Here is a 27,661-nt window from a genome sequence, read left to right as displayed (position 1 = left end):
CAAATACAGATAGTAAATATTCTACTCCAATATCAACTGCCAGTAAATTCACTGAAGTTGAAGAATTAGAACAGAAAACATATAAAATGCATGTTACCTGAGAACCTAACAAACAGAAGTAGGCTACCAAGGAAGGTGAGTGAGGATAAATTAAGTAATAGAAGTAGATTATTTGCATGTATGAAAATAGAATAATGGAACCTATTGGAATTGTTTTAGGAAGGAAGGAGAGACAGGAGATTAATTGAATGGCTGAAATTGACTGGAATATATTTTATACCAATGGAAATATCACAATGAAATGCTCTGATTTCTTTCACTTTTTAAAGTTTCCACAGCCTCCCAAAAGCCCTATAGTCTGAGGATTAAATCTTTAACCTGTGGACCTATAGGGGATATTTTAGAGTTAAATCATAACAATCAGCTTTAAATTAGGGATATTTTGCCACTATTCTTTGGCAAGTTTCATAATGTTGCTAAGCATCCATATAGTTCAGAGGATAAAATGAGAAATGGTTTTAGTAGTATAGGAAGCTTGTTGGAATTATAGGTGGAGTTATAGCTAACGTAAAAAGTATTATTCTTGCTTACCAACTTTCAATACTAACTGCAGAAGTATGTTGATAAATTTAATGAACTTGATGACTTCAGTGTTTAGATACTGCAGAAACACAGTTTCATGAAAACTTTCCACAAATTGCAATGAGATACTTTGGATTGGATCCTGGAATCAACAAAAGCAATCTGCTGGAGGCAGGTCTCCAATGGTAGAGCGTGCCAGCTGAACAGTCATGAGGCTACGGTTGAAGACTGTTGAAATCTAAACAGAGCATTGCACCAGTACTCATTTCCTAATTTTGACAAATATGCCTTTGTTATGTATGTTACTGTTAAGATGGAAGATGGTAAGAGACCAGGAACCTGGTCCTCTAGAAGTTGTGTGGGGAGGTGGGGCATCACATTACCTTCTAGAGCCTCTAGAGACATACATACACAGCCGTACCATGATTTTAGTCCAATGAGTCCCTAACAAACTTCAGCAGACTACACAAGTATAATACTTATGTGCTTTGATAAGCCACTATATTTCTAGCTGTGTGTTATAACAGCAACAAAATCACATTCAAAAAAATTTAAGTATAGGGTTGTGAAGGTAGCTCAGTGGTAGAGCGCTTGTCTTGCATGCATGAGGCCCTGGGTTCGATTCCTCAGCACCACATAAGAAAAAAGCCGGAAGCGGCGCTGTGGCTCAAGTGGTAGAGCACTAGCCTTGAGCTGAAGAGCTGAGGGACAGCGCCCAGGCCCAGAGTTCAGGCCCCACAACCGGACACAAAAAAAAAGAAAAAGAAAAAAAAATTAAGTATAATCAGAAAGAAGACTTCCAAGCTGGGCACTAGTTATGCAGAAGGCTGAGATTTAAGGATCGCAGTTTAAAGCTAGCACAGGCAGGAAAGTCTGTGAAATTCTTTTTTTTTTTGGGGGGGGTACATTTGTGGGGCCTTGAACTCTGGGCCTGGGCGCTGTCCCTCAGCTCTTCAGCTCAAGGCTAGTGCTCTACCACTTGAGCCACAGCGCCACTTCCAGCTTTTTCCTTTTTTGTTTATGTGGTGCTGAGGAATCAAACCCAGGGCCTCAGGCATGCCAAGGTAAGCGCTCTACCACTGAGCCACCTTCCCAGCCCAAGTCTGTGAAATTCTTTATCTTCAATTAACTACTAAAAAGCCAGAAATGGAGCTGTAGCTTAAAATGGAAGCGTGCTAACCTTGAGCACAAAAGCTCAGGGACACCATCCAGGCCTGGAGTCGAAGTCCCAGAACTGGCACAAATAAATAATTTTTTAAAAGAAAGGAAACTTCCAAACGGTTACTTATCTTCCCAACACATTTCCTATTTGGGATTTCTTAAGTAACCATAAAACAAGGTGGACACCAGGCACTGGTGGTTCACACTTGTAATCCTAGCTCCTCAGGAGGCTGAGATGTGAGGATCACAGTTCAAAGCCAGCCAGGACAGGAAAGTCCATGAGATTCTTATCTCCAAAAACCACCAGAAAACTGGAAGTGGAGCTGTGTCTCAAAGTGGTAGAGTACTAGCCTTGAGGAAAAGAGCTCAGGGGCATCACCCAGCCTCATGACTAAGGGAAACCAACAAACCAACAAAAAAACCTAAGATAGGTACTGATGACTTGTACCTATAATTATAGCTATTCAGGGGGCTGAAATTTAGAAGTTCAAAGCCAGTGTAGTCAGAAAAGTCTAACCAGCTTATAACCACAGCCAATCAGTAGACAGAGATAGGATTTTGCCTTTTGTTGTTGTGCCAGTGTTGGGGCCTACACACAGGGCCTCACTCGAGGCTTACATTCTACAACACCTCCAGTTTCAACTTTTTACTGGTTAATTGGAGATAAGAGTCTTCTGGACTTTTCTGCTCAGCTGGCTTCAAACCTCACTCTTCAAATCTCAGTTCCTGAGCTTTGGCACCGGTTGCTCACGACTATAATCCTAGTTACTCAGAAGGTGAGCTCTGAGGCTCACAGTTCAAAAACAGCCCAGGCAGGAAAGTCCATGAGACTCTTTTTTTTTTTTTTTTTTTTGGTCGGTTATGGGGCTTGAACTCTGGGCTTGGGCACTGTCCCTCAGCTCTACAGCTCAAGGCGAGCGCTCTACCGCTTGAGCCACAGCTCCACTGGTTTATTGGACATAAAAGTCTCACGGACTTTCCTGCCCGGGCTGGCTTTGAACCACGATCCTCAGATCTCAGCCTCCTGAGTAAGTAGGATTACAGGCATGAGCCACCAGTGCCCGGCTCATGAGACTCTTTTACCTCCTCTCATTCTTTTTTTTTTTTTTGTCGGTCGTGGGGCTTGAACTCTGGGTCTGGGCGCTGTCCCTCAGCTCTTCAGCTCAAGGCGAGTGCTCTACCACTTGAGCTACAGCGCCACTTCCAGGCTCATGAGACTCTTATCTCCAATAAACCACCAGAAAACTCGAAATAGCGCTGTGGCTCAAGTAGTAGAGCACTCGCCTTTAGCTGAAGACCTGAAGGACAGAGCCCAGGCCCAGAATTCAAGCCCAACGACAGACAAAAACAAACAAAACAACTCAGCTCCTGAGTAGCTAGGGTTGAACTCAAGGCCTGGGCACTGTCCCTGAGCTTCCTGTGCTCAAGGCTAGTGCTCTACCACTTGAGCCACAGGGCCACTTCCAGCCTTTTCTTCTTATATGGTACTGCGGAATTGAATCCAGGGCTTTATGCATGCTAGGCAAGCACTCTACCACTAAGCCTTATTCCCAGCCCCTGAAACATGTATTTTCATATAGACCTATCATCTTACCTTTTTCTGTGCAATGATCTATTTAACTTTCTCCCTTACTCCTTCCCTGTCAAATTATTCTGTCACCCATTTTGGGGTAAAAAGTGACAATGCTGAGGGGCTCTTTGTATTTAAAGATTACACCTTTGGGACTGGGAATGCAGCTTAGTGGTAGAGTGCTTAGCATGCACGAAGTCCTGGGTTTGATTCCTCAGTACCACATAAACAGAAAAAGCCAGAAGTAGTGCTATGACTCAAGTGGTAGAGTGCTAGCCATGAACAAAAGGAAGCTTAGGGACAGTACCTAAGCCCTGAGTTCAAGCCCCAGGACTACCAAAAACAAACAAACAGACACCTAGAGAATGTAACCTAATTTTTTTTTGCCAGTCCTGGGGCTTGAGCTCAGGGGCTGGGCACTGTCCCTGAGCTTCTTTTTTTTTTTTTTCTTTTGGGGGGGGGTCCGGTCATGGGGACTGAACTCTGGGCCTGGGCGCTGTCCCTCAGCTCTTCAGCTCAAGGCTAGTGCTCTACCACTGGAGCCACAGCGCCACTTCCAGCTTTTTTCTTTTTGCTTATGTAGTGCTGAGGAATTGAACCCAGGGCCTTGAGCATGCAAGGCAAGCACTCTACCACTGAGCCAACTTTCCAGCCCTCCCTGAGCTTCTTTTGCCCAAGGCTAAGCACTCTACTACTTGAGCCACAGCACCACTTCTGGTTTTTTCTGTTTATGTGGTACTAAGGAATCAAACCCAGGGCCTCATGCGTGCAAGGCAAGCACTCTACTACTAAGCCAGCTTCCCAGCCCCTACACTCCAGGTTTTAAATTCAGTGAAGGGACATTGATAGGTGAAAACCATGGGATTAAGATCCACTGTGGTAGCCGGGTCCCAAAGGCTCATACCTGTAATCCTAGCTACTCAGGAGGCTGAGATTTGAGGATCAAAGTTCAAAGCCAGCCTGGGCAGGAAAGTCCATGAGACTTTTTTTTTTTTTTTTTTGGTCGGTCGTGGGGCTTGAACTCTGGGCCTGGGCGCTGTCCCTCAGCTCTTCAGCTCAAGGCAAGCACTCTACCACTTGAGCTACAGCGCCACTTCCGGTTTTCTGGTAGTTTATTGGAGACAGAAGTCTCACAGTCTCTCCTGCCCGGGCTGGCTTTGAACCGCGATCCTCAGATCTCAGCCTCCTGAGTAGCTAGGATTACAGGCGTGAGCCACCAGCGCCCGGCATCCATGAGACTTTTATCTCCAATTAAACACCAGAAAACCAGAAGTAGACCTGTAGCTCAAGTGGTAGAGGGCTAGCCTTGAACTGAAGAGTTCAAGTCTCATGACCAACAAAAAAAATATCCACAGTGGGCTCTCAACTCTGTGTGTATGTGTATGTGTGTGTGTGTGTGTGTGTGTGAGAGAGAGAGAGAGAGAGAGAGAGAGAGAGAGAGAATGCTATTGCTAGAAAGACAAGTTATTTTTTCACCAACTGTTTGGGGTTTTAATTCCTTCCCCAAAGCAAACCATAAAACTAGAGTTTCTCTTCTCCAAGGGAGGTCTGTGATAAGCATTGAGCATGGAACAGGATCCAGATGAAAACCACAGACCTGGCCAGAATCTGTATCTCACTCAACCCAGTGAAACCTAAGCAGAGAATCCAACTGTATCATCCTGGGACCTCTGACCCACACAAACCAGGGATTGACAGTCACTTGAACTAACAATTCAGAAGTAGGAAGTCCTGTACAGACCTAGTTGTCAGTGTGAATGAGGCCTTCTAAAATTAGGCAGTGAGTACTTAATATAACTGTGTGCAGCAGCTCTGTTAGAGTTCCTTTCTTATCTTGTTCTAACACCAGGGGCTATGGCTTTTATTTATTTTTCTCCCTTAATGAAATGAAATTGGTTAAATGTACCCTAAGGTCTCAACAAGCCCCACATTCCCACATTTGGAGTGTTCAGCATAGTTTTGTTTTTGTTTTTAATGGAACACTTCATGAATTTGCATGTTATCCTTGAGCAGAGGCCATACTAATCTCTGTATCAGTCCAATTTTAGTATATGTACTGCTGAAACGAGCATTCAGTGTAGTTTTTTGTTTTTGTCAGTCATGGGTCGTGAACTCTGGGCCTGGGCGCTGTCCCTCAGCTCTTCAGCTCAAGGTGAGCACTCTACCACTTGAGCCACAGCACCACTTCCTCAGTGTAGTTTTTTGAACACTCCTCCATGTACTGGCCAGTACATTTGAATAGCTCTTACCTTACCTTCCTACTTCTCCTTTCACTTAAAATTTTGAAACTTTTAACACTTTCCATTTAAACTTATCACTTCCCAACTCTAGGTCTAAATGCTTTAAATGCTTTCCCCTCTGGCTCCAATCAAAGAACCTTCACTATGCCCTTCAGGTCTTCTTTAAGCACTCAAGGCCTGAGTTCAATCCCCAGGGCTGGGGGAAAAAAAAAAAGTTTATCTTATCATCTTGGACTAAGTGCTGATACCTACACACTGAAGAGAAGGCTAAGATGAACATTCCTCCCTGTAAGTGAGCCCAGACCAGTTTCCAACTACCCAGCTGAGTCACTATTATATATCATACTAAAATATTCTGCTCTGTTACCTGGTGAGAAATTTCCCTTTCAAGTATCTAAAGACTTCAAAAGAATAATGAACCACCAGTTAAACTGAATGTTTAATGCATTTGTAGGAACAGAAGGAATGCAACAGGATTATAGTTTATATATTAGATGTGTATGTAAAAGATGTTTCATTTATCAAGGAATTTTTCCTATTTCCACATTTTTCATTTTCATCAGAGCCATAAGCAGCAGGTACTACTCCTATGAACACTGCATTGCATCTTTTCACATCATTATCATTGTACTATTTCACAGTAAAATTTTTGAAATTAGAACCCTTTAAGTTACAGCAAATGGCAAATTCTTTTGAACAAGTGCTAAAGGAGCAAGGATTTTTTTTTTTTTTTTTTTTGGGTCCGGTCGTGGGGCCTGAACTCTGGGCCTGGGCACTGTCCCACAGCTCTTCAGCTCAAGGCTAGCACTCTACCACTTGAGCCACAGCGCCACTTCCGGCTTTTTTCTTATGTGGTGCTGAGGAATCGAACCCAGGGCCTCGAGCATGCAAGGCAAGTGCTCTACCACTGAGCCACCTTCCCAGCCACAGGAGCAAGGATTTTAAGTAGAGGGTCTACGGGCACAAATCTCCTACTTATTCATATTATTAAAACAGTAATAAGGGAATGAGAACTATTTTAATGGAAAAGGAACTCAGAAATGAGGTCATTAAATACAACTAAGTTCATTTTAAATATAAATACCATGTATTTCCTGATTAGTACCAGGTAATATCTAAATTGTCTATCCAGAATTCTGGTCTTAGAGAAAAAGGTCAGATACAACTACAAAGAAGGTGCTTCATATCATCAGGTCCATTTTTCAAACAACTGAGATCCTTTGGGGAAAATCACGTTAGTCTTTCTTTTTATCAGAGATTTCTGTTGGTCCTTTTGTTGGTAATCCATTTGTGTCTGCAGTCTAAAATGGGGAGGAAAAAAATATATATTAAAAATACTTAGTATAAAAGACACTTTCTTTAAAATCACACAATAAACAAGAATAAAGCAATTTTGTTTCAGATGAGAAGGATGGCTATGTTAACGCAGTTGAACAGTCAACTACAACACAACAAGCATCAACACTAAAAGATAAAGAGTTGTCTAATAAATCTTCAAGTTGGGGCTTGGAACATGGGAGAACACTTGCCTAGTGTGCTCAAAGCCCTAGGTTCAATCCCCAGAACCATGCAAGGATGATAATGGTACAAAAAAGGTCTGGGAAGAAAAGTTGAAAAGACTTTTTCCAATTAACCAGCAAAAAGCTGGGGTATAACTCAATGGTAGAGCAGCAGCCATGAGCAAGAAAGCTGAATGAGTCTAAAGTCCTAAGTTCAAGTCTAAGATCTGGAACCTGCAAAATAACAACAACCCAAACATACCCAAAAAGGGGAAAAAAAATCCTTCAATCCGTATTGTTCACAAAGAAATGGGCAAAATACATTAGAGGCCTACTTTAAGATATTAGCTTAAGCCAGGTACCTGTGGCTCATACTTGTAATCCTAGCTACTCAAGAGGCTGAGCTCTGAGGATCAAGGTTCAAAGCCAGCCCAAGCAGGAAAATCCCAGTGAGAATCTTATCTCCAACTAATCACTCAAAAAACAGAAGTGGTGCTGTGGCACAAGTGGTAGAGTGCTAGCCTTGAGCTGGAAAGCTTATGGATAGCACTTAGGACCAGAGTTCAAGTCCCACAACTGATGACCAAAAAAAAAAAAATCTTAGCTTAAGTCAAATATTAATCACTTAAATTGAGACAAATTATTGAAGCTTTTGGCTCCAAAAACTTGCCCTTCTAAAAGCCAAGTATCACTGTGTTATTCAAGGCAGTTCAATATCCTTACCTTGCAGCCTACTATGTCTTTATTTTTATTGTTGGCTTCTTGTACAGCTTTTCTAGGCCATATACGGCCAACAAAAGGGGAGACCAGAGGGTATAAGTATGGTTCCAGGAATTTTTTGAAGATCCAGAGCAGAACTGGAATGACGATACAAGGAATGCACACCATTGTCCCAGGCTTGAGCTCCAAAACTGTTGATATAAGGGATTAAAAAAAAATTAGCTCCCCATTGATGATTGAAGGACTTCAAGTTATTTGAAAGGATTATATTTATAGTGAAGGAAATACTTAAAATATGCAGTTTGCCAAAAGCAAAGGTTTTTTAGATAAAACTGCTGTTACCTTATAGATAAGGTAAAGGAATAGGTGATAGATATAAACAGAGAGATGCCAGATGCCAACCTTCCCAATCATAAATCTGAATAAGACATCAACATTCAGTAGGTGCTAGATGGGTTACATGTGCCAATCTATTTAATTCTCAAAAAACTCAAAGAGGCCAGGTACACTTGCTATCTTCATTTACAGGCCAAAAATGGAGACATAAAAACATAATGACTTATAGTCTATTTAGAGTGAATTAATTTCCAAGGCTCAATCTTCAGAGACTGACAGTATCAATTTGCCAAACCTAACAATGCTACAAGCAAAAAAAAAAAAAAAAAAGCTACAAATCAATTAGCCTTTCCCATGCAACAGTCTCCCTTCTTTTCTTTTACTTTTCTTCTGTCTCCTAGCCCCCACAGAGTTGGAGATCAAACTTGAGGCTCTGTGCATGCTTATGCAAGTACTTTACCACTGAAGTACATTTCTAGTCCTTTTGTATTTAGGGATAATTAAGGTGTGTCAAGTAATAAAATTCTACTCAATATCATATCGGTTAATTCTTCAGCTTCAGAATGATACATAAGTCATATATACCTGTGCATAATGCAAAAATGTTAAGACTTGTAAATTCCAAAATATTATAAAGTAGTACTGGCTGGAAAATAGCACCATCACTAAGCTTTTAAAAATTATTCATACTACAGGTTAATAAAGTTATAGATAACTTAATAATAATAAGAATGTAGCTTTGAAAATGAATCACAAGAGGTATAAACAAAAGTGAAAATTACATCAAGGAATGATCATCTATTTTACAAAGAATTCAATAAACTCTTTGAAACTTCGACAAATTAAAATGATTTAAAAAGCCGGGCGCTGGTGGCTCACGCCTGTAATCCTAACTACTCAGGAGGCTGAGATCTGAGGATCGAGATTCAAAGCCAGCCCGGGCAGGAGAGACCGTGAGACTCCTATCTCAAATAAACCACCAGAAAAAACGGGAAGTGGCGCTGTAGCTCAAGTGGTAGAGTGTTGGCCTTGAGCTGAAGAGCTGAGGGACAGTGCCCAGGCCCAGAGTTCAAGCCCCACGACCGACCAAAAAAAAAAAAAAAAAAAAAAAGATTTAAAAAACTTGTCCAAGTAATGTGCTCCAAAAAGCATAAGGAACAAATGCTTTGATTGAAAGTCATACAAAACTAGGTGCTGGTGGCTTACAACTGTAATCCTAGCTAATCAGAATCTGAGAATACTGGTTCAATCAAAGTCAGCCAGGGCAAAAAAGGCCCTGAGATTCATATATCCAATTAATCACCAGTGGAGGTGTGGCTAGCTCAAGTGGAAACGTGCTAGCCTTGAGGAAAAACACTAAGGTAAAGTGTGAGGCCGTGTATTCAAGCCTCAGTACACACGTACACATGTACGTACACACACACACACACACACACACACACACATACACACAGTCATAGAAGCAGCAGAGATTTTTTTTTCCCAAGAATAATTATTTTTGGCTGATCTGAAGAGATTCTGAGGTGGTGTCTTGGGTCTTTGCACTCTTAGGTACCACTGCACAATTTTGTCAGGTAGACTTAGCCTGTCAGCTGCCTAGACCTAATACTTATTTCACCACTTTCTGAGGGTGTTTCTGAGCAAATTAATTCCTTCACATGTAAAATGAAGGCAATGAAAGTACCCATCTCACAGACATGAAGTAAGGGTGTGACAATATGCTGTGGAAACAAGTATTACAAAAAGGAAAAGGAAGATCGAAAGCTAGGACCTGTACTAAGTTCAACCAGCAGTGAACCATAGGTCAACTGGAATTCCCAGTTCTGGCTTCCCAGCTCAAGACTCTCCTTGGCTTTTCCTCTTCCAAAATACACAACAGTAACGTTCTTCCCCTTCTACTCAGCCCTCACAAAACTGGTGATGCTACCTACCAGCCAGGCTAAACTGATGACTAGCAACCCATCATACTCATTTTTACCTTTGCCGTTGAGTATTTTAATAAGTCGTAAATAAATTCTCAAGGAAAGTGCGACTATTCACTCAAGCCACAAGCATGGCTTTTATAAAACTTTAGCTCTTTTCGGAAAGAAGTCCTCTTTGTGGCACATTTCACACAAGAAACTATGAAACTACAAAGTGGCAAGGGCTCGTTGCCACTTTAACGGTTCTCCAAGCCTACAGAGTCAGAAAAATGGACTAAACGGCTGCAGAGGAATCTTCCACTGCCTTGGTCCTAGATGATTAGATAGACACATGGACACCCGGCAGGTAGGGCCGGAAAGCCATCGCCCTCCAAAGAAATCAGCGGAGTCAGACCAAGTGAGGGGCGACGACTGAAATGACCGGAAGGGTTGGGCAGGGAAGGGACATAGAGGCAGAGGACGGAACGGCCGCCTAGGAAGGAAGGCCGGCTGAGGAGGTTCCGGGCCGGACCCCGCCGCCGATGCGGAGCTCGACCAGGGAAGGCTCGAGCGGGGATCAGCGTACCTCACGTACCGTGAGGGCCGGGAATGAAGGAGCGCCTCCGGGTTGGAGTCTGCGAGCCGCCGCGCCCAAGCGCCGCGGGAATGAGGAGAACAGGGGCCTCGCTGCACCCGAACCCAGCGGTACTCACCGCAAACCCACTTTGCGATCCCGAAGCCTCCAGGCCAAGTCTGCACTTCACTTCCGGAGGGAGGGCCCAGTTGCTGCCAGCCAATTGGCAGCTCCAAAGGGCCGACAAAGGCGTGCTGCGTCAGGAGGACGTACAGGACGCAATGGTGACGCAGGGCCCTACCCTTGAGGGCGGGGCAGCAGAGCCTAGCTTCCTGTCGAGGAATTCAGCCTTCCAAGTGAAGAATGGGCTTTGCCCTTCAAAGCTGGAGGGAGATTTAAAATGCATTCAGAAATGACGCTGGCTGGAGCTCACTCCCTTGTAGTATAGTAGTCTGAGGGTTTCATTGAGGCCTGACTCTAGCCTGTGTGCTTGGGATGAGAGGTCTGCACCGCCTCACACCACTTCATGAGCAGAGGAATTTGGGAGTCAACCACGTAAGCTTGGGGTACATAAATTCGGGTCAGGACACTGTTGCTTGGAAAAGGTAAGGATACCGCAGGCGAAAACATACTAGAACTGCCTTTAGTATTCCAACCACTCATCGAATGCTACCTACGATTTAGCGATTTGGGGTACATACCTGCGAGAAATGAAGATAATTCTTAGCGCACAGTACTATTTGTAAACTCAAGCGTTCACTGTAACGGGATTAAAAACATGCTGGGACATAGGTCAGCTAGCAAGTGCATTGACCTGTTTGAACTCCAGCCACCACCCCCCCCAAAAAAGGGGGGGCTGGGAAGGTGGCTCCGTGGTAAAGTGCTTGCCTTGCATCCATGAGGCCGGGGGTTCAACTCCTTAGCACCACATAAGCAGAAAAGGCTGGAAGTGGTGCTGTGTGGCTCAAGTGGTAGGGCCCTAGCCTTGAGCTGGAGAACTCAGGGACAGTGCCCAGGCCCAGAGGTCAGGTCCCACGACTAGCAAATAAATTTTTAAAAAATTAAAAACATATATATGGTTAACATGCCTAAATCTTGAAAATGCAGTGAAGGCTAGTGCCAACAGACCATATGCCATATACCAATTTTCTTCGAAAGTATCTGAAATAGGATGGGTGCAGTGGAAGCGAGTTAATCACAAGGCTAGTCTTGGATGCATGGCTGAGTACTGCACTATAAATCGGTGAACTGTACCTCTTGGTTTGTTTTTTTTTGGGTCCGGTCGTGGGGCCTGAACTGTTCCTCAGCCCTTCAGCTCAAGGCTAGCACTCTACCACTTGAACCACAGCACCACTTCCGGCTTTTTTTTTTGCTTATGTGGTGCTGAGGAATCGAATCCAGGGCCTCATGCATACAAGGTAAGCCCTCTACCACTGAGCCACCTTCCCCAGCCCAAATGTACCTTAGTATATCTCAAAGGAGTGGACCAGAAATAGTCTTGGCTGGTGACTTATGCTCGTAATCTTAGCTAAGGAAGCTAGAGGTCCAAGGACAAAGCAAGCAGCCTTTCACAAGAGCTCTTCTCAACTTAGCTGTGTTGTGGGAAGCCCCCTGATTTCAATGGAAGATTCTGAAAGGGTATCTCAAGACACTATAAGACTAAAACAGATGTCAGTCCAGGCAGTGGACAGGGACACTCAAAAGGGGTAATTCAGAATTAGCCCATAGTACAGTACCTATCTGGCAAACAAGAGGCTCTGAATTTAAATCCCATTACCCTCCCTCCACCCATGTTCTTATATAAAAAAGGCATCAGGATTCAAAACATGTTTGGGCCAGCCCTACCTAACAGGGAGGATAAGCATGTCAAGCTCAGGAAGGTTAAGAAACACGTCTCTTCTTAACAAAACACATGTTTATAAGTCTCCAGAATGGCCCCAGCCATTAACTGTATGGTGCTGCACATCTATAATCCCAACAATTAAGTAAATGAAGCAGGGTTGCCAAATTCAAAGCCAGCCTGTGGGGGCTGGGAAGGTGGCTCAGTGGTAGAGTGCTTGCCTTGCATGCATGAGGCCCTGGGTTCGATACCTCAGCACCACATAAGCAAAAAGAAAAAAAAGCCATTAGCCATTAGTGGCACTGTGGCTCAAGTGGTAGAGTGCTAGCCTTGAGCTGAAGAGCTGAGGGACAGCGCTCAGGCCCAGAGTTTAAGCCCCATGAAGGGACCCCCCCCCAAAAAAACCCCCAGCTTGAACAGACCTCAACTAAGCAAAAAAAATTGTGGCTAATTTTAATAAGAGGAAACCCAAACACGTATAAAATAACAATAACCAACATTGATTTATTTGCATTTATTTAATGCTAAATTTATTCCCGTGCCATAAGTTTTTGTTTCTTCAGTTTCTTCTGGGATACCTGGGCAAAGAAAAGAAAGACCATTAAGTTTCTAAGAAACACATTAAATTTTACAAGACTTCAGTTTATCCTCAAGTCAAGAGCAGAGGCAATCCTGCTGTTATTAAGAACTATAGGGGAATAAGGCCAGAGGGGCTGACATATAAGTACCAAAATCAACGAAGTTAAATTTAGTTATGAGGAACAAAGCATAGAATCAGTAACAGGTCTTGGCTTATCACTTGCTAAAAACAAGTTTATCAGATTTTGAAGCAAGCGTTGGACTTAATGCATTTAACACAAAGTTTACAAAAATACTGTAGTCAGGAGGGTTGCTCAGAATAAGTTTCCTTTCATGGTTATTCCAAAGGTGTCCTAAGATAGTCATCACAGCAACCCTGTCTTTCTAATATTGTGCACAAATCAACTTACCTTTTTCTTCTGTGCAACCTCCTCCTCTGGTTTAGGAACAATTTGCTCCTTCTCAGTAAGGATCATCTCAATGTGGCAGGGGGAGCTCATGTATGGGTTAATCCTACCATGGGCTCTGTAAGTTCGGCGGCGCATCTTAGGTGCTTTGTTCACCTGGATGTGTTCAATGACCAGGGAGTCTACATCTAAACCCTGGAAGAGTAGAGAACAAAATTAGGCAATATATCTAATTTTTTATACCATTAAATGCATCACTGGCAAAAAAAAAAAGAAATCATGCCAAATTCTTGCCTTAACAAAATTTGAATAGCTGTCTTCCAATGGGTAGTTAGTTGAAGCAGAGACCTTTTTCCTCTTAAGTGGTAATTATAACCCAAATGGAGAAGTTTTCATCAATTATATTGCTAATTTATAATTGTTTTTCACTATAAATGCAGGCCAATAAAACATATTGATAAAGCCGTCAGTTTGGTAATTAGCCACATCAACAATAGGTCCAAAACAAAAAACAAACTATATCACCTTGTGCTAAATTTCTTTTTTTTTTTTTGGGTCCGGTCATGGGGCCTGAACTGAGCCTGGGTGCTTTCCCTCAGCTCTTCAGCTCAAGGCTAGTGCTCTACCACTTGAGCCACAGCGCCACTTCCGGCTTTCTTTTTGCTTATGTGGTGCTGAGGAATCGAACCCAGGGCCTCATGCATGCAAGGCAAGCACTCTACCAGAGCCACCTTCCCAGCCCCTTGTGCTAAATTTCTAAGGCCTGTCACTTGACAGGCAAACATTCTCACCATTTTCTACATCCCTAACACAGGAAACAAATTTCTTTTGTGAAGTGCAGGGAACAAGGTACAACTATATTACAGGTGTGTAGATTGTTCATGAGCTTCTTCACGTTTGTTTTCAGTCACGGGGCGTGAACTCAAGGCTCTGAGTGCCTGAGTTTTTGTTGTTTTTTTTCATAAGGCCAGTACTCTACCACTCAAACCAAAGCATCACTTCTGGTTGGCTTTGAATCGTCTCCTGAGCAGCTAGGATTACAGGCCACCATCACACTATTTCTTGAAAAGCTTTTCTCATAGTCTAGCCTGGCCTTCAATTCCAAATCTTCCTGCTTTCACCTCACAAATACTGGCAATAAAGACAACCACATCCAGAATTTTACACAGAATTTTGTAGGCAGCAACTCTTAAAAATCTACATGAGATTTAAATAACCAGGACAACTGAAGACATAAATGTGGGCCATCTAAGTTGCACATACATAGATGTGAATACGTTGTGTACCTTCAGTTCTGCATTACTCTCTGCATTCTTAAGCATGTGCAGCAGAAATTCAGCACTCTTTTTGGGCCACCGACCCTGTGTCCAGCCCCACTGTTTGGCCTGGAAGAAAATAAAGGGAGACAAATTACTTTCTTTGGTTTAAATCTACATTAGAATCAAGGTGGAATGTTTAACCCAACACCAAGGTTGCTCAGAACATGAGTTATTTCATGGTTAATCCAAAGGTGTCCTAAGATTGTCATCACAGCAACCAAAAGTGGCACATTTAGCCATTTCTATCCAATCACCTCTACAATTTTCTCCCCCAAATACCAACTAAGATTTCTCACCTGGGCACACCTGCCAACTCCACCATTGTAACGCCGGAATGGCACACATTGCTTCTTTAACGTGACATCTTTCAGATACTTGGTCGCTTTTCGGATATGCATACCCTTGATGGCCTGGGCTGTTTCTCTGGTGTTCTAAATACAAGTAATAAGTTCTGGTAAACTGAGATAAAGCATTATCAGGTTTTTTTGTTCAACTGGGAGATACATGTGATTTTAAAAAGCTAAGGAAAACCTCAAATCTCCATCAAGTGTAAAATAACTGTTTCAACCTGAGCTTAACCTGCACAAGTCCAACTAGTTCTCTGGTTATTTAAGTGCATAAATCTCAAGTCAACATGCTCACTAAACACCAGTGTTCAATGTCTAGATAAAAAGGTAGCTGCTCAGAAGTGATTTAGTTTTCACGGTAAATCCAAAGGTGTCCTAAGAAAGCCATCATTGCAGTTACCACCTGAAGGGAAGAAATAGCGAATATGTATGTAGATAAGAACTCTTGTATCTTATAGATCGTCTATTCCCTACCTTAAAGTGTACACGAAGATTGGAACCTCTTGACTTGCATGCTAAAAAGCATAAAAAGCCGGTTAATATCAGGCACGGTTCACATCCACTTCAAAATAATACACGTGTATTTATATACTTAGATATACTTACATTTTGTGGGGTTTTCTGGGTCTAGAGAGTAGCGAACCATTTTCACAGGTCACCTTGAAAAAGAGTATAGTGTAATTGTTGAGAGTGCTAATGCAGCTGAAGTAGTTTCTATTGCTACAAACTGCTGCTCAGAAATAATTGTTTTCATGATGACTCCAAAGGTGTGCTAAGAAATGCCATCACTGCAGCCATTCCTTCCCCTACCCGGTGTTCTCCCAAACGCTGACCCACGAAAACTCCCTACGCTGGTTAGGACGAAACAGTGACACGGACCACACATCCCCAGTATTGGAGAGGGGACCCCAAGATCCTGTCTTTCGGGCCAAAATGACGCATTGGCAGGGCAAAACCCAACCACGACCTCTCAGACACAACCACGCATCCTTTCCCCACAATAGCCTTTTGCTACCAGCAAAGAGAGGTCGGACATGCCGCACTTTGCTAAGTGTAGTCGACCCTGCTTGCCCCCTCAACGTCCTCGGCCACCACTCACCGCAGGGCAGTGCGCAAAGGCGGTCGGTTCGACCCCCCCGGCGCTCCTGCTCCAGCCTCGGCCGGCCAACCCAATTCCCGTCTATCATGCTCCGGTGCGGGCCGGGTAGGCCCGCCGGACCCGGCGCGCCACGGAACGCGCTCCACCATAGAAAACGCCGCCTCGGGCGCGGAATCGTAGTCATGGGGATTCAGTTGCCAGACACCTCAACGTTGGCGACCCCGAGGCCAGGATGGCGGAGATGACCGCCGGATTAAACACTCGGAGCGCGACAACCGAGAAACACTCACCTCTGGCCGCTTACAGGAAGAGGAAGAGCAGGGGCTTCTGGGAGAATTCATGGCAACTCAACCTCTCGCGAGATCTCTAGCAGAGGAAATGGGATCTGAAGCGGGGAGGAGGGCGGAGAGTAAAAGGGAGTGTGGGAGGTGTTTGAAGAATTTCTGAACACGAAATGCCTTTTTGGGGATCGTCTCGAAATTCTCTCTTTTTAGATCCAGAAATAGGATTATGGATTGAAAGTATCCACTGAAAACAAGTAATCTTGGCACTTGGGAGACTGAGGCAGGTGGCTTGCAAATTCGGGCCAGCTGGCTGGGAACTCAGTTCCAGGTTAGAAAAAAGAAAAAAATAAACATAGCGAGTCATGTTGGTCCAGGTTTGTAATCCCGGCTACTCGGGAGGCAGGAAGATCCCAAATTGGAAGCCTGCCTGGGCAGTTTCGTGAGTCCCTGTCTCAAAATAACTTTATTTTTTAACTTTTATTGCAAACTATTTCAACTACACTAAAATTTTTTTTATTTTCTTATTTTTTAGTCGGTCGTGGGGCCTGAACTCTGGGCCTGGGCACTGTCCCTCGGCTTTTCAGATCAGACTAGTGCTGTACCTCATGAACCACAGCACAACTTCCGGCCTTTTCTGCTTATGTGGTGCTGAGGAATCGAACCCAGGGCCCCAAGCATGCAAGGCAAGCGCTCTACCACTGAGCGACCTTCCCAGCCCCAAAATAAAATTTTTGAAAGGGGCTAAGGATGCACTTTGGTGGTTAAGCACTTATCTAGCATGTTTGAGCACTGAGTTCTGAGTTCGATTGCTAGTTCGAGATGAGGGAGAAACAATCTTGTAATTCTAAGGAACGAGTGTTAGCGAGTAAGAGTGGGAGATTTGGTTTAGTCAATCCATGTACTTTCGTCGTGTGTGTGTGTGTGTGTGTGTGTGTGTGTGTGTGTTTGGTTTAGTCAATCCATGTACTTTCTTCGTGTGTGTGTGTGTGTGTGTGTGTGTGTGTGGTTTAGTCAATCCATGTACTTTCTTCGTGTGTGTGTGTGTGTGTGTGTGTGTGTGTGTGTGTGTGTGTGTGTGTGTGTGTGTGTGATCTCTAACACCCAGGAGGAAGTTCTTCAATGGGCAGTTAAGATAAAAGGATTATGGTAATCAAAAAGTTCTCCCGATTGGAATTCCCCAAACAATTGAATCTTTTTTTTTTTTTTTTTTTTTTTTGTCGGTCGTGGGGCTTGAACTCTGGGCCTGGGCGCTGTCCCTCAGCTCTTCAGCTCAAGGCGAGCGCTCTACCACTTGAGCTACAGCGCCACTTCCGGTTTTCTGGTGGTTTATTGGAGATAGGAGTCTCACGGTCTCTCCTGCCCGGGCTGGCTTTGAACCGTGATCCTCAGATCTCAGCCTCCTGAGTAGCTAGGATTACAGGCGTGAGCCACCAGCGCCCGGGAAACAATTGAATCTTAAACCCGCAAGCAGAATGTACGAACTGAAATCTTCAAATCTTCATTATTGCTCTGGGTCTTTCTGTTGCTTTCCTCTCAGCCAGTGTTGGTAGAGCCTGACTTGGTGTTAGGTCTCATATTTCTGGTTTTTTTTTTTTTTTCTGGGTGGGGGGTCCGGTCGTGGGGCCTGAACTCTGGGCCTGGGTGCTGTCCCTCAGCTCTTCAGCTCAAGGCTAGCGCTCTACCACTTGAGCCACAGCGCCACTTCCGGCTTTTTTCTTTTTGCTTCTGTGGTGCTGAGGAATTGAACCCAGGGCCTCATGCATGCAAGGCAAGCGCTCTACCACTGAGCCACCTTCCCAGCCCCGTATTTCTGGTTTTATTCTAGGCAGTTCATACTCATACTGCAGGTGAAAGAACTGTAGGCAATGCCCTCAGTTCACTTGGTTCCCCATTCGCAATTCCCAAACCCTCAAAACCCTCACATCTACTCCATTCCCAGTGCCAAATGCTGGGTTCTATGATCTGTCTTTTCCTTACAGGTTTTAAGTGCAGGCTAACCCACAAATGTCTTTCTCCTGACCTAGACCCAGATATCAAATTACTTCTGGGTAGATGCTTTTCCTGGGGTCCCAAAGAATATGTCATTCACCTTTACACTGAAGTCTTGGCTTGGGGAGATAGCTACACATTTGCCTAACAATGTGTAGGTGAGGTCTAAGCTCCTACCCCAGCCCTGCAAAACGACAGAACAAGCCCTACACACATTGCCTCTTCACCCTTTCTACCACTCCATGAACACATGAGAACATGTTCTAGTCTTCAAATTTCTTGCAATTTTTTTTTGTGGCCTAGTGCTCGTCCATTTGAGCCACATTTCTAGCTCCCTGGAAATATATCTTGAATATTGATTGATTAGCTCTATCTTATTATTATTATTTTTTTGGTATTGGTACTTGGGCTTAAACTCACTTTTCTTTGTTTTTGCTAAAGGCAGGTACTTTACCACTTGAGACACACCTCCACTCCTAGCTTTTTGATAGTTACTTGGAGATAAAGGATCTTATGGACTTTTCTGCTGGGGCTGGTTCCAAGCCCCAATTCTCTGATTGCAGCCTCCAAAGTAGCTAGGATTAGAGGTGAGAACCACCAGTATCCAGCTCTGCTTACCCCCCAAAAAAAAAAGTTTATGAGAGAAGTTCATAGGCATGTTGTGTATTTCCTATTGAGTCATCTCAAGATGAATATGTTATCTAACATCATTACTGATGTTAAAGTTACCAAATGAGTTCAGGAGTTACCAGTTTGTTCTGTTCTTCATAAAGTTCCACATTAACTATTCAACTGATGGCTTTAGTAAGTATCTGGAATTCGTTGCCTAAATCTATTATTTCATCAAAGATTAGATTACATAATGGAATTGGGAATGTGGCTTAAGAGGTAGTACTTCCTCCATCCTCAAGGCCCTAAATTCAAACCAGTACTATCCAAAAAAATTTTTGAGTGTTGACTTTTTTTTTCCATCAGCATTTGTGTGTGTGTGTGTGTGTGTGCGCGCACACACACACACACATGCATTAGTCCTTGAACTCCGGGCCTGGGCACTGATCTTGAGCTTTTTTGCTCAAGGCTAGAGCTCTACCACTTGATCTACAGCTCCACTTCCAGCTTTTTTGGATGATTAATTGGAGATGAGTCTCATAGACTCTCCTGCCAAGGTTGCCTTTGAACTGCCATCCTCAGATTCCAGTCTCCTGAGTAGCTAGGATTATGGGCATGAGCCACTGATGCCTGGATGGCGGGAACCAAGTGTTGTTTGCTAAGAAAATACAGCTACTACCTTCAATAAGAGCTGTTAAGCCTTGGGGCCTACAGATATCCTATTTGACAACATTGATGGCGCCTTCTGGAGATTCCCCACTTATGACCTTTTGCAAGATATAGTTTGCGGTTTTGGTGCCTAGCAACCCTATGGACCTGCTGACGTTAATTACCCTGCTCAGCGTGCCGTGTAAAAAATAAAGTTTGAGACCTTGATCAGAACTCTGTCTTGGTCTCCTTCCTCGTGTCTGGTTTGTCTCTCATTCAGGTCAGTTCCTCTTCGAGCCCTTGTTGACCGACCCCCCATGGGCCGGGGCACCTGGATCCATTAGCGTTTTTTGTTAATTGGGGAGGGGTGGGGGGGGGTGGGGGAGATACTAGGCCTCCACCTGCTAAGCACATGATTCCCATCTAGCCATATCCCTAGCGTCTTCATCAGCATTTTGTACATTGGTCTTACCCAAAAGTATTTTCCCTCTCTCAGCTATGGTGTTATCTTGAAGTATAGTTCATGCAGGAACTATATAGTTCAAAGGAAAGATAAAATTTACTCACCACACTTTTTTTCCCCCAATACTGGTGATTGAACCCAAGACTTTGTACACACTAGGCAAGTACTCTATCACTAAGATATATCTCCATAATATTGACCAAAAGCAGTCATACTTGGATTAGCTTTCTGTTGCTATAACAAAAAATATCTGAGTGAGTCCACTTAAAGAAAGGAAGATTTGGGCCGGGCGCTGGTGGCTCACGCCTGTAATCCTAGCTACTCAGGAGGCTGAGATCTGAGGATCGCGGTTCAAAGCCAGCCCGGGCAGGAGAGACCGTGAGACTCCTATCTCCAATAAACCACCAGAAAACCAGAAGTGGCGCTGTAGCTCAAGTGGTAGAGCGCTCGCCTTGAGCTGAAGAGCTGAGGGACAGCGCCCAGGCCCAGAGTTCAAGCCCCACGACCGACCAAAAAAAAAAAAAGAAAAAAAAAAGAAAGGAAGATTTATTTATATATTTAGTCAATCCTGGGCCTGGGTGCTCCCTCAGCTCTTCACCTCGAGGCTACTGCTCTACCACTTGAACCAAAGTGCCATTACTGGCTTTTTCTGCTTATGTGGTGCTCAGGAATTGAACCCAAGGCCGCATGCATGCACTCCATCACTGAGCCACCTTCCCAGCTCTCCCCCCCTTTTTTATTGCTTGTTTCTAGGCAGAATCTCATGATGGTGAGAGTGTGTTCAGCAGAAGACTCTGCTCACCTTGTGATGGCCAGTAAGCACACACTGAATAAAATTTAGGGCATACCCCCAAGTCCCACTCCTTTTAACTAGGTCACACCTCCTAATGTTCCATCACAGCCCAATAACCCGTACAATGCTGAGCCCATCAGTGGCGCACTCTCATTTCTTCTGACTGTTCATGGTGACCTCTGTTTCCAGGTGATCAAGCTCACTGCCGCCACACTTGCCTTGGCCTGTCTTTGTCAGGGCCCTGCTTCACCCTGCTTGGCCTCTGGGTATACAATCCCTGCTTCTGTGTTCCACTGAGGAGGAGGCCAGGAGCCTGGGACTGGATTCCAGGAGAGCACCAGGAAAGCTGTAGCAGAGATTCAGGCAGAAGGTAGTAAGAGCTTGGCAAGGTAAGAATAAAAAAGTAAACACCCTGGGGCTTCTCAAATAGGGGTCAAAACTGCTTTCCAGAGACATTCTGTTTGCTATTTCCCCTCCCCTCAGCCATGAGGCTCGAATTCAAGGCCTGGGCGGTGTTCCTGCGCTCTTGTGCTCAAGGCTGGTGATCTACCACTTTGAGCCACAGCATCACTACCAGTTTTCTGTTGGTTAATTGGGAGATAAGAGTCTCATAGACTCTCCTGCCTTTGCTGGCTTCAAACTGCGATCCTCAGATCTCAGCCTCCTGAGTAGCTGGGATTACAGGAGAGAACCACCAGCACCCACCTTGGTATTTCTTATTAGAGACCATCGGGCCTTCATTTCCTGGGCATACTCTCCAGAGTAGCAGGAAATGACAGACTGTTAGCCTTTGGTAACAGCTGATGAGTCTCCTTATTGACTGGCAAAGACAGATGTCAAGTGAGCCCTGTAGGAGTTTTACAGTTTGCTCAAACAACTGATTGTAGTTAAGCTACTACTCTCTTACGAAGGGTTGGTCCGCTGCAAATTAAATCAGCTGGCCACTAGAGTTAAGGCTGACCATTTTTTTAGAAAGGCCTTTGAGGATTCTCAGCTTAAGTTTCCATGTTCTGTCATGAGGCATTGTTACCCACCTTCTCAGCCCTTGGAATAATATTTTCACTCTAGAAAGACTCCTCACCCCAGGAAAGACTTAATCCTTTACAGGGATTTGCTCCACTCTCCTCAATGTGAACAGCATACAAGACTGTTTTGATCTTCACTTAGAAATCAGCCTTAACCAGGAAATGGGAATTCCTTTCATGACAATAGGAAAACATAATCCTATTTATACGGGGTAGGAGTCCTTTCATTTGCGTCTCAGGCCATCTCCTCTCTGTCAGCCAGTCTTTCCCTTATCTCCCAGAGCTAGGGTAAAGTCTGATTTTGTTAGTCTTTTCAGAGACGCCTTAATTTCTCAAATGGATAAACTTTTCATTTACTATTATGGCTTTATTTCTGCATAATTTCTAGTTGGTACAGATTTTTTTCCTGATTTTTTTTTGCCAGTCCTGGGGCTTGAACTTAGGGCCTGGGCACTATCCCTGAGCTTCTTTTGCTCAAGGCTACCACTGAATCACTTGAGCCACACTGCCACTTCTGGCTTTTTCTGTTTATGTGGTACTGAGGAATCGAACCCAGGGCTTCACGCATGCTAGGCAAGCACTCTACCACTGAGCCACCTTCCCAGCCCCATTTTTTTCTTTTTAATGCAGGCTGTCTTTAACAGTCCTCCTGTCTCAGCATCTAGGCATTACAGGTGTATACCACCGCCTTCTTTTCTGGGAATTGAATGCAGGACCTTTTGCTCTTGCTTGGCTATTTTGCTCAAGTCTGGTCCTCTACCACTTGAGCCATACCTCCATGTGTGGTTCTTTGTTGTTTAACTGGAGATAAGTCTTAAGGGTGTTCTGCTTAAGTTGGACCCAAACTGAGATCCTCAGATCTCAGCCTCCTGAGGACTAAAGCTCTGAGCGACCAGTAACTGGATGTTTCCGTTCTTGGGAGAAAAATATGTTCATCCCTTCATTTGTGGTGTCAATGGATAATCTGGGTAACTGGAAAGCAATTTGGGGAGTTCAGGGAGTAGAACAGATTGGTGTCAACAGAGAAGAAACAAGGGCAACCCCAGCAAGAAACCCTAGTCCTATTTTCAAAGAGTACTGGAAGGACATACCTGTTCCTATTGCAGGTGGCTGAGTGGCACCCTGGGCCACTAGATGGCGCTGGTTAGCTTTTTTTTGTTCAGGGAAGCTTTCTTCACATTCATGAGCAAAGGATGCCTGGCAAGTTTACCTTGACATGGAGTTTTTGACTTTGATCTAACAAACAGCATTTTCTTAGACTTATTTTAGGCTTTTTGACGATAAGATTGTGAATGAGGGCATGGACTGAGGATGCTTGAGTCCCAGTACAATGAGAGGGATGACATAGTCCTGTATTCCAATCACCTGAGAGCATAGAAGATTGAACACCTGAGCTTTTCTGGCCCCACTCTTTTCAAAATGAAGAAATGTCCTCCATTACTCTCTAAGCAACACACCTCTCCTCCGCTGTATCTAGTTATTTAATCACATATATTGGCCTGACATGTCTCATCTCTGGCCTTCCCAAGTTGCCAAGTTGCTAGGGAGACCAGATGAACAGTGAAAATTTTCCTTCTCTCCCTTTGTTTCCTAAGAAATTTCCTTCTTCTATTCCTACTTGAAATTTTTATTTGTTTGTGTTAGTCCTGAGGCTTAAACTTAGGACCCTGGGTGCTGTCCTTGAGCTTCTTTTGCTCAAAGCTCGTGTTCTAACATTCGAGCCACATCTCATCTTCCAGCTTTTTCGTGGTTACTTGGAAATAAGAATCCTAATGGACTTTGTGACCCTCGGATCTCAGTCTCCTGAGTAGCTAGGATTATAGGTATGAACCTCTAGTCCCCAGCTTACTTATTTTTTTTATTTTTTATTTTTCTATGCCAGAACTGGGGCTTGAATTTAGGCCTGGGTACTATCCCTTAGCTTTTTTTTTTTTTTTCAAGGATGGCACTTTACCACTTGAGCCACAACTCCACCCATGTTTTTGATGGCTAGTTAGAGCTAAGAATTTCAGGGACTTTACTGCTAGGACTGGCTTTGAACCTTGACTCTCAGATCAGCATCCTGAGTAACTAGGATTACAAGTATGAGCACCAGTGCCCAGCAAAAATATTTTTTCGTATTACTGGGATTTGAACTCAGGGCTTTAAGCTTGTAAGGTATGTTTCCCCCTCCTCCACCTCTCCCCCCACTCTCTCTCTTGCTGTCCTGGGGCTTGAACTCAAAGCCTGGGCTCTGTTCCTGAGCCTCACTATTCTCAAGGCTAGCTCTCTGCCTCCTGAACCACAGTGCCACTTCCAGCTTTTTCTGAATTGTTTATTGGATAAGAGTCTCATGGACTTTCCTCCCTAGGCTAGCTCTGAACCTCGATCCTCAGATCTCAGCTTCCCGAGTAGCTAGCATTATAGATGTATTGCCGGGCTCTCTCCCCCTCTTTCTGACAGGGTCTTGCTACCTATGTAGCCTGGGCTGGCTTCACACTTTTCATCATTCTGCCTCAGGCTTTGGCTATGCCTTTTTTTTTTTGGCAGTCCTGGATCTTGAACTCAGGGCCTGGGAACTGTCCCTGAGCTCATTTGCTCAAGGCTATCACTCTACCCCTTGAGCCATAGCACCACTTCCTGCTTTTAGTGTGTATGTGGTATGGAGGAATCAAACCCAGGACTTCATGCAGTCTGGGCAAGCACTCTACCTCTAAGCCACCTTCCCAGCCCCAGGCTCTCGAGCACTGGGATTATAAGTGTTTGAGACATCTCACCTTATATTTTCTTTTTGGGAAGGAATTCGCCATGTCGTTCCCTGACTGCTGATGTCTTTTCATTCTCATTGATCTTTTGGGGTGATTATTTTATTTTTCTTAAAAGAAACAAGGGACATGAGCTTTGAGAAATGCAGTGGAGTGATCCCATTGGTCCATCCGGGAAAGCATGGAAGGCCTTGTCCCTGCAGCTAGGGTACTGTTCCTTTCCCCAAGTCTCCAGGCCCTCTCTCAACCCTCACTCCTGGAAGGCTGTGTCTCCCTGATCCAGAGCAGAGTCCCTGCACCTGGCTCACATCCAGAACACCTCCACATCTTGCCCTTCCCCCACACCCTTCCTTTCTATCTCATTGGCTTCCAGGGGCCTCCTCTCAGTCACGACTTCTTGTCTCTCCACTCTTTGCCATCAAAGTTATTCACTAACTTGTTCCAAGATTTCTCTATCATTTAGCTCAGTCCACTAAGATTTATCTAGCACCTACAAATTGTGAATAATATGCCAGGTGAGGAATGTCCAGAGATGGAAAAGGTGTGGCCCCTTCCTCTAAGGAGACCACGGCTTCTAAGCTCAGAACCGGCAGTGAACTGCAGTATAGATGTGCTATCCAGGCTGAATACAGCAGAGGGCGCCAGCACCCCTGGATATAATGACAGACCCATTTCTGAGCCCCTCACATGCTGGAGTGTACACTTCAGCACCTGGTCCTGCTGGTCCCCCTTTTTTTATTTTTATTTTTTTATTGTGAAAATACTGTACAGAGGGGTTACAATTACATGGGCAAGATAGTGAGTACACTTCTTATCAAGCATTGTAGCCTCCTCCTTTGTTTACCCTTCCCATCCCCCCCAATCCCCCCCCAAAGTTGTAAAGTTCGTTTTCCACATGGCAACTTGTACTTCTCATTGTTGCAATGGGTCCACCTGTATCCTTATTTAAATGACTTGTTTTTCCCAGGAAAATGAACCCTAAGATATGTATTTAAATGTTTTTTTTTCTTTCATGCATTTGTTTCTAACGCAATTATAAGATTATTTCTTTGTTGCTTTGTATGTCCCTCCCCCACAGTATAACCCCTGCTTTCACTGTATTTGATGTTGGTATAATTTGTGGAGGGGAAGGGGAAAAACAGGTCCCCTTTTTTGAGTCCTGCATAGATAATGCCCTTCTTGAAACCCTCCACGACAGGACTTTTCTAGATTTAACCTTCCAGTACTACTCCTTGATCCTAACAAAAACAAGCCTGTAACTAGGTGCCAGTGGCTCATACCTGCAATCCTAGCTACCTGACAGGGCTGAGATCAGAAGGATGGTAGTTTGAGGCTAACCTGAAAAGAAAAGTTCAAAAGACCCCTTAGCCCATAGGTGGGTGCCGTGGCACACATCCGTCCGTCATCCTAAGCTATTTGGGAAGCTGAAGTTGGGAGGATCACAGTTCTAGGCCAGGCCAGGCAAAACAGTCTAAGAGACACCATCTCCCTGGAAAGAAGTTGGATATGACCATAGGCATCTGTTACCCCAGCAACTATAGGATGCCTGAAATGGTTGGATCTTGGTCCAGGTACATTTCCAGGCAGGAAGCAAAACCTTATCTCCAAAGGAACCTGTCAAAAACAGGGCCAGAGGCTTGCTTTAGCAGTACAGCTCCTGCCCAACAAGCATGAGGCCATGAGCTCCAACCCCAGTACCATCAAAACACCCCAAACCCCTTTCCCTCAGAACCCTCTTCTCACTTCTCAGGATGGTAGCTGGTCCACATGAAAGCAATAGTGTTTTCCTAGGATCCCTTCCCCAAGCAACAAACAGGTGTAGCCAGGCAGGACAGCTCAAGCCTGGTATCCTAGCAACCTGGGAGGCAGAGAGTGGGATTATGGTTTGAGTCCTGCCTCAAACCACGTGCATGTAAATAAATGTTCTTCTTTTTTTTTTTTGGTGGGTTGTGGGGCTGTCCCTCAGCTCTTCAGCTCAAGGTGAGTGCTCTACCACTTGAGCCACAGCACCACTTCTGGTTTTCTGGTGGTTTATTGGAGATAAGAGTCTCACAGACTTTGCTGCCTGGGCTGGCTTTGAACCGTGATCCTCAGATCTCAGCCTACACTACTGAGTTGCTAGGATTACAGGCATGAGCCACCAGCACCTGGCATAAGTAAATGTTCTATCCTCAAACTATACTGCCAGCTCCAGGGAACATGAGGGATTTGATGCTGCAAACCAGGCCTATGAGAACAATGACAAAGTAGAAAAGCTCCAGGAAGCATAGACCAATGCATGCAGATGTTTGGTGTTGGTGAAATGTCATATGAGGAACAGCAAAATGTAAAGAATAACTACTAATGATTGAGCTTTCTTTCCATATACCACACAAAACTGCTCTGAGATGCCATCTATGTTTGTTTTCTAGCGCTATGTAATAATACCATCACAACTTGGCAGCTTAAGACAATACATTATTTCTTTTATCTTATTTTTGGTAGAACTGGGGTTTTAACTCAGTTTCACATTTGCTAGGCAGGTATTCTATCATTTGAGCTACAATCATAGCCCTTTAATATTTTAGTTATTTTTCTGGTACAATTTTTCCCGGGACTGGTCTGGAATGGCAATTCTCTTACCTATGGCCTCCAGTATAGCTGAGATCACAGGTGCACGCCACCATGTCCAGCTTATTGATTGATATGGAATCTTGCTAACTTTTTGGCCTACTTTGCCTGGAACTGCAAACTTGATCTCCATATCCTGAATAATTGAAATGACTAGTATGAGCTACCATGCCGACCACTTCCTTCCCTGCCTCCCTCCCTCCCTCCCTTCCTTTCTTTCTCTCTCTCCCTCCCTCCCTCCCTCCCTTCCTCCTTCCTTCCTTCCTTCTTTCCTTCCTTCCTTCCTTCCTTCTGATAAAGTCTTGATGTATAATCCGTATAA

At 44.2% G+C, this 27,661-nt stretch overlaps 2 protein-coding genes and 5 non-coding genes across 10 annotated transcripts; all 7 read right to left on the bottom strand.

The window, feature by feature from the left end:
- Positions 1 to 5,281: 5,281 nt before the first annotated feature.
- Positions 5,282 to 5,385, bottom strand: LOC138832653 (U6 spliceosomal RNA). Its single transcript, XR_011373604.1, has one exon. It is a non-coding gene; the product is annotated as a U6 spliceosomal RNA (small nuclear RNA).
- A 1,167-nt stretch (positions 5,386 to 6,552) lies between these two features.
- Positions 6,553 to 10,815, bottom strand: CUNH18orf32 (chromosome unknown C18orf32 homolog). 4 transcript variants are annotated; one of them, XM_070029176.1, is made up of 3 exons: positions 10,723 to 10,815; positions 7,776 to 7,963; positions 6,553 to 6,854 (listed from the first exon to the last, which is right to left on the bottom strand). In XM_070029176.1, the coding sequence occupies exons 2-3, from the start codon at positions 7,938 to 7,940 to the stop codon at positions 6,789 to 6,791; spliced, it is 231 nt and encodes a 76-aa protein (XP_069885277.1). In that variant the 5' UTR covers positions 7,941 to 7,963; positions 10,723 to 10,815; the 3' UTR covers positions 6,553 to 6,788. The 4 variants fall into 4 exon arrangements, with proteins under 4 accessions (XP_069885277.1, XP_069885275.1, XP_069885273.1 ...); XM_070029174.1 differs by lacking the exon at positions 10,723 to 10,815 and adding an exon at positions 10,605 to 10,714; XM_070029172.1 differs by lacking the exon at positions 10,723 to 10,815 and adding an exon at positions 10,596 to 10,671.
- A 2,107-nt stretch (positions 10,816 to 12,922) lies between these two features.
- Rpl17 (ribosomal protein L17) lies at positions 12,923 to 16,196 on the bottom strand. Its single transcript, XM_070029177.1, has 7 exons — positions 16,175 to 16,196; positions 15,682 to 15,734; positions 15,550 to 15,590; positions 15,025 to 15,159; positions 14,696 to 14,794; positions 13,413 to 13,604; positions 12,923 to 13,001 (listed from the first exon to the last, which is right to left on the bottom strand). Exons 2-7 carry the CDS (start codon positions 15,719 to 15,721, stop codon positions 12,954 to 12,956), a joined length of 555 nt encoding a protein of 184 aa, XP_069885278.1. The 5' UTR covers positions 15,722 to 15,734; positions 16,175 to 16,196; the 3' UTR covers positions 12,923 to 12,953.
- Positions 13,312 to 13,376, bottom strand: LOC138832669 (small nucleolar RNA SNORD58). The gene has a single exon (XR_011373617.1). It is a non-coding gene; the product is annotated as a small nucleolar RNA SNORD58 (small nucleolar RNA).
- Positions 14,881 to 14,945, bottom strand: LOC138832670 (small nucleolar RNA SNORD58). The gene has a single exon (XR_011373618.1). It is a non-coding gene; the product is annotated as a small nucleolar RNA SNORD58 (small nucleolar RNA).
- On the bottom strand, positions 15,406 to 15,471 carry LOC138832671 (small nucleolar RNA SNORD58). Its single transcript, XR_011373619.1, has one exon. It is a non-coding gene; the product is annotated as a small nucleolar RNA SNORD58 (small nucleolar RNA).
- LOC138832672 (small nucleolar RNA SNORD58) lies at positions 15,805 to 15,869 on the bottom strand. The gene has a single exon (XR_011373620.1). It is a non-coding gene; the product is annotated as a small nucleolar RNA SNORD58 (small nucleolar RNA).
- Positions 16,197 to 27,661: the final 11,465 nt, after the last annotated feature.

This window comes from Dipodomys merriami, unplaced genomic scaffold, assembly GCF_024711535.1.
Source record: "Dipodomys merriami isolate MVZ:Mamm:240054 unplaced genomic scaffold, mDipMer1.0.p SCAF_2, whole genome shotgun sequence".
Lineage (NCBI taxonomy): Eukaryota > Metazoa > Chordata > Mammalia > Rodentia > Heteromyidae > Dipodomys > Dipodomys merriami.
This window is presented reverse-complemented; position numbering and strand designations above follow the sequence as displayed.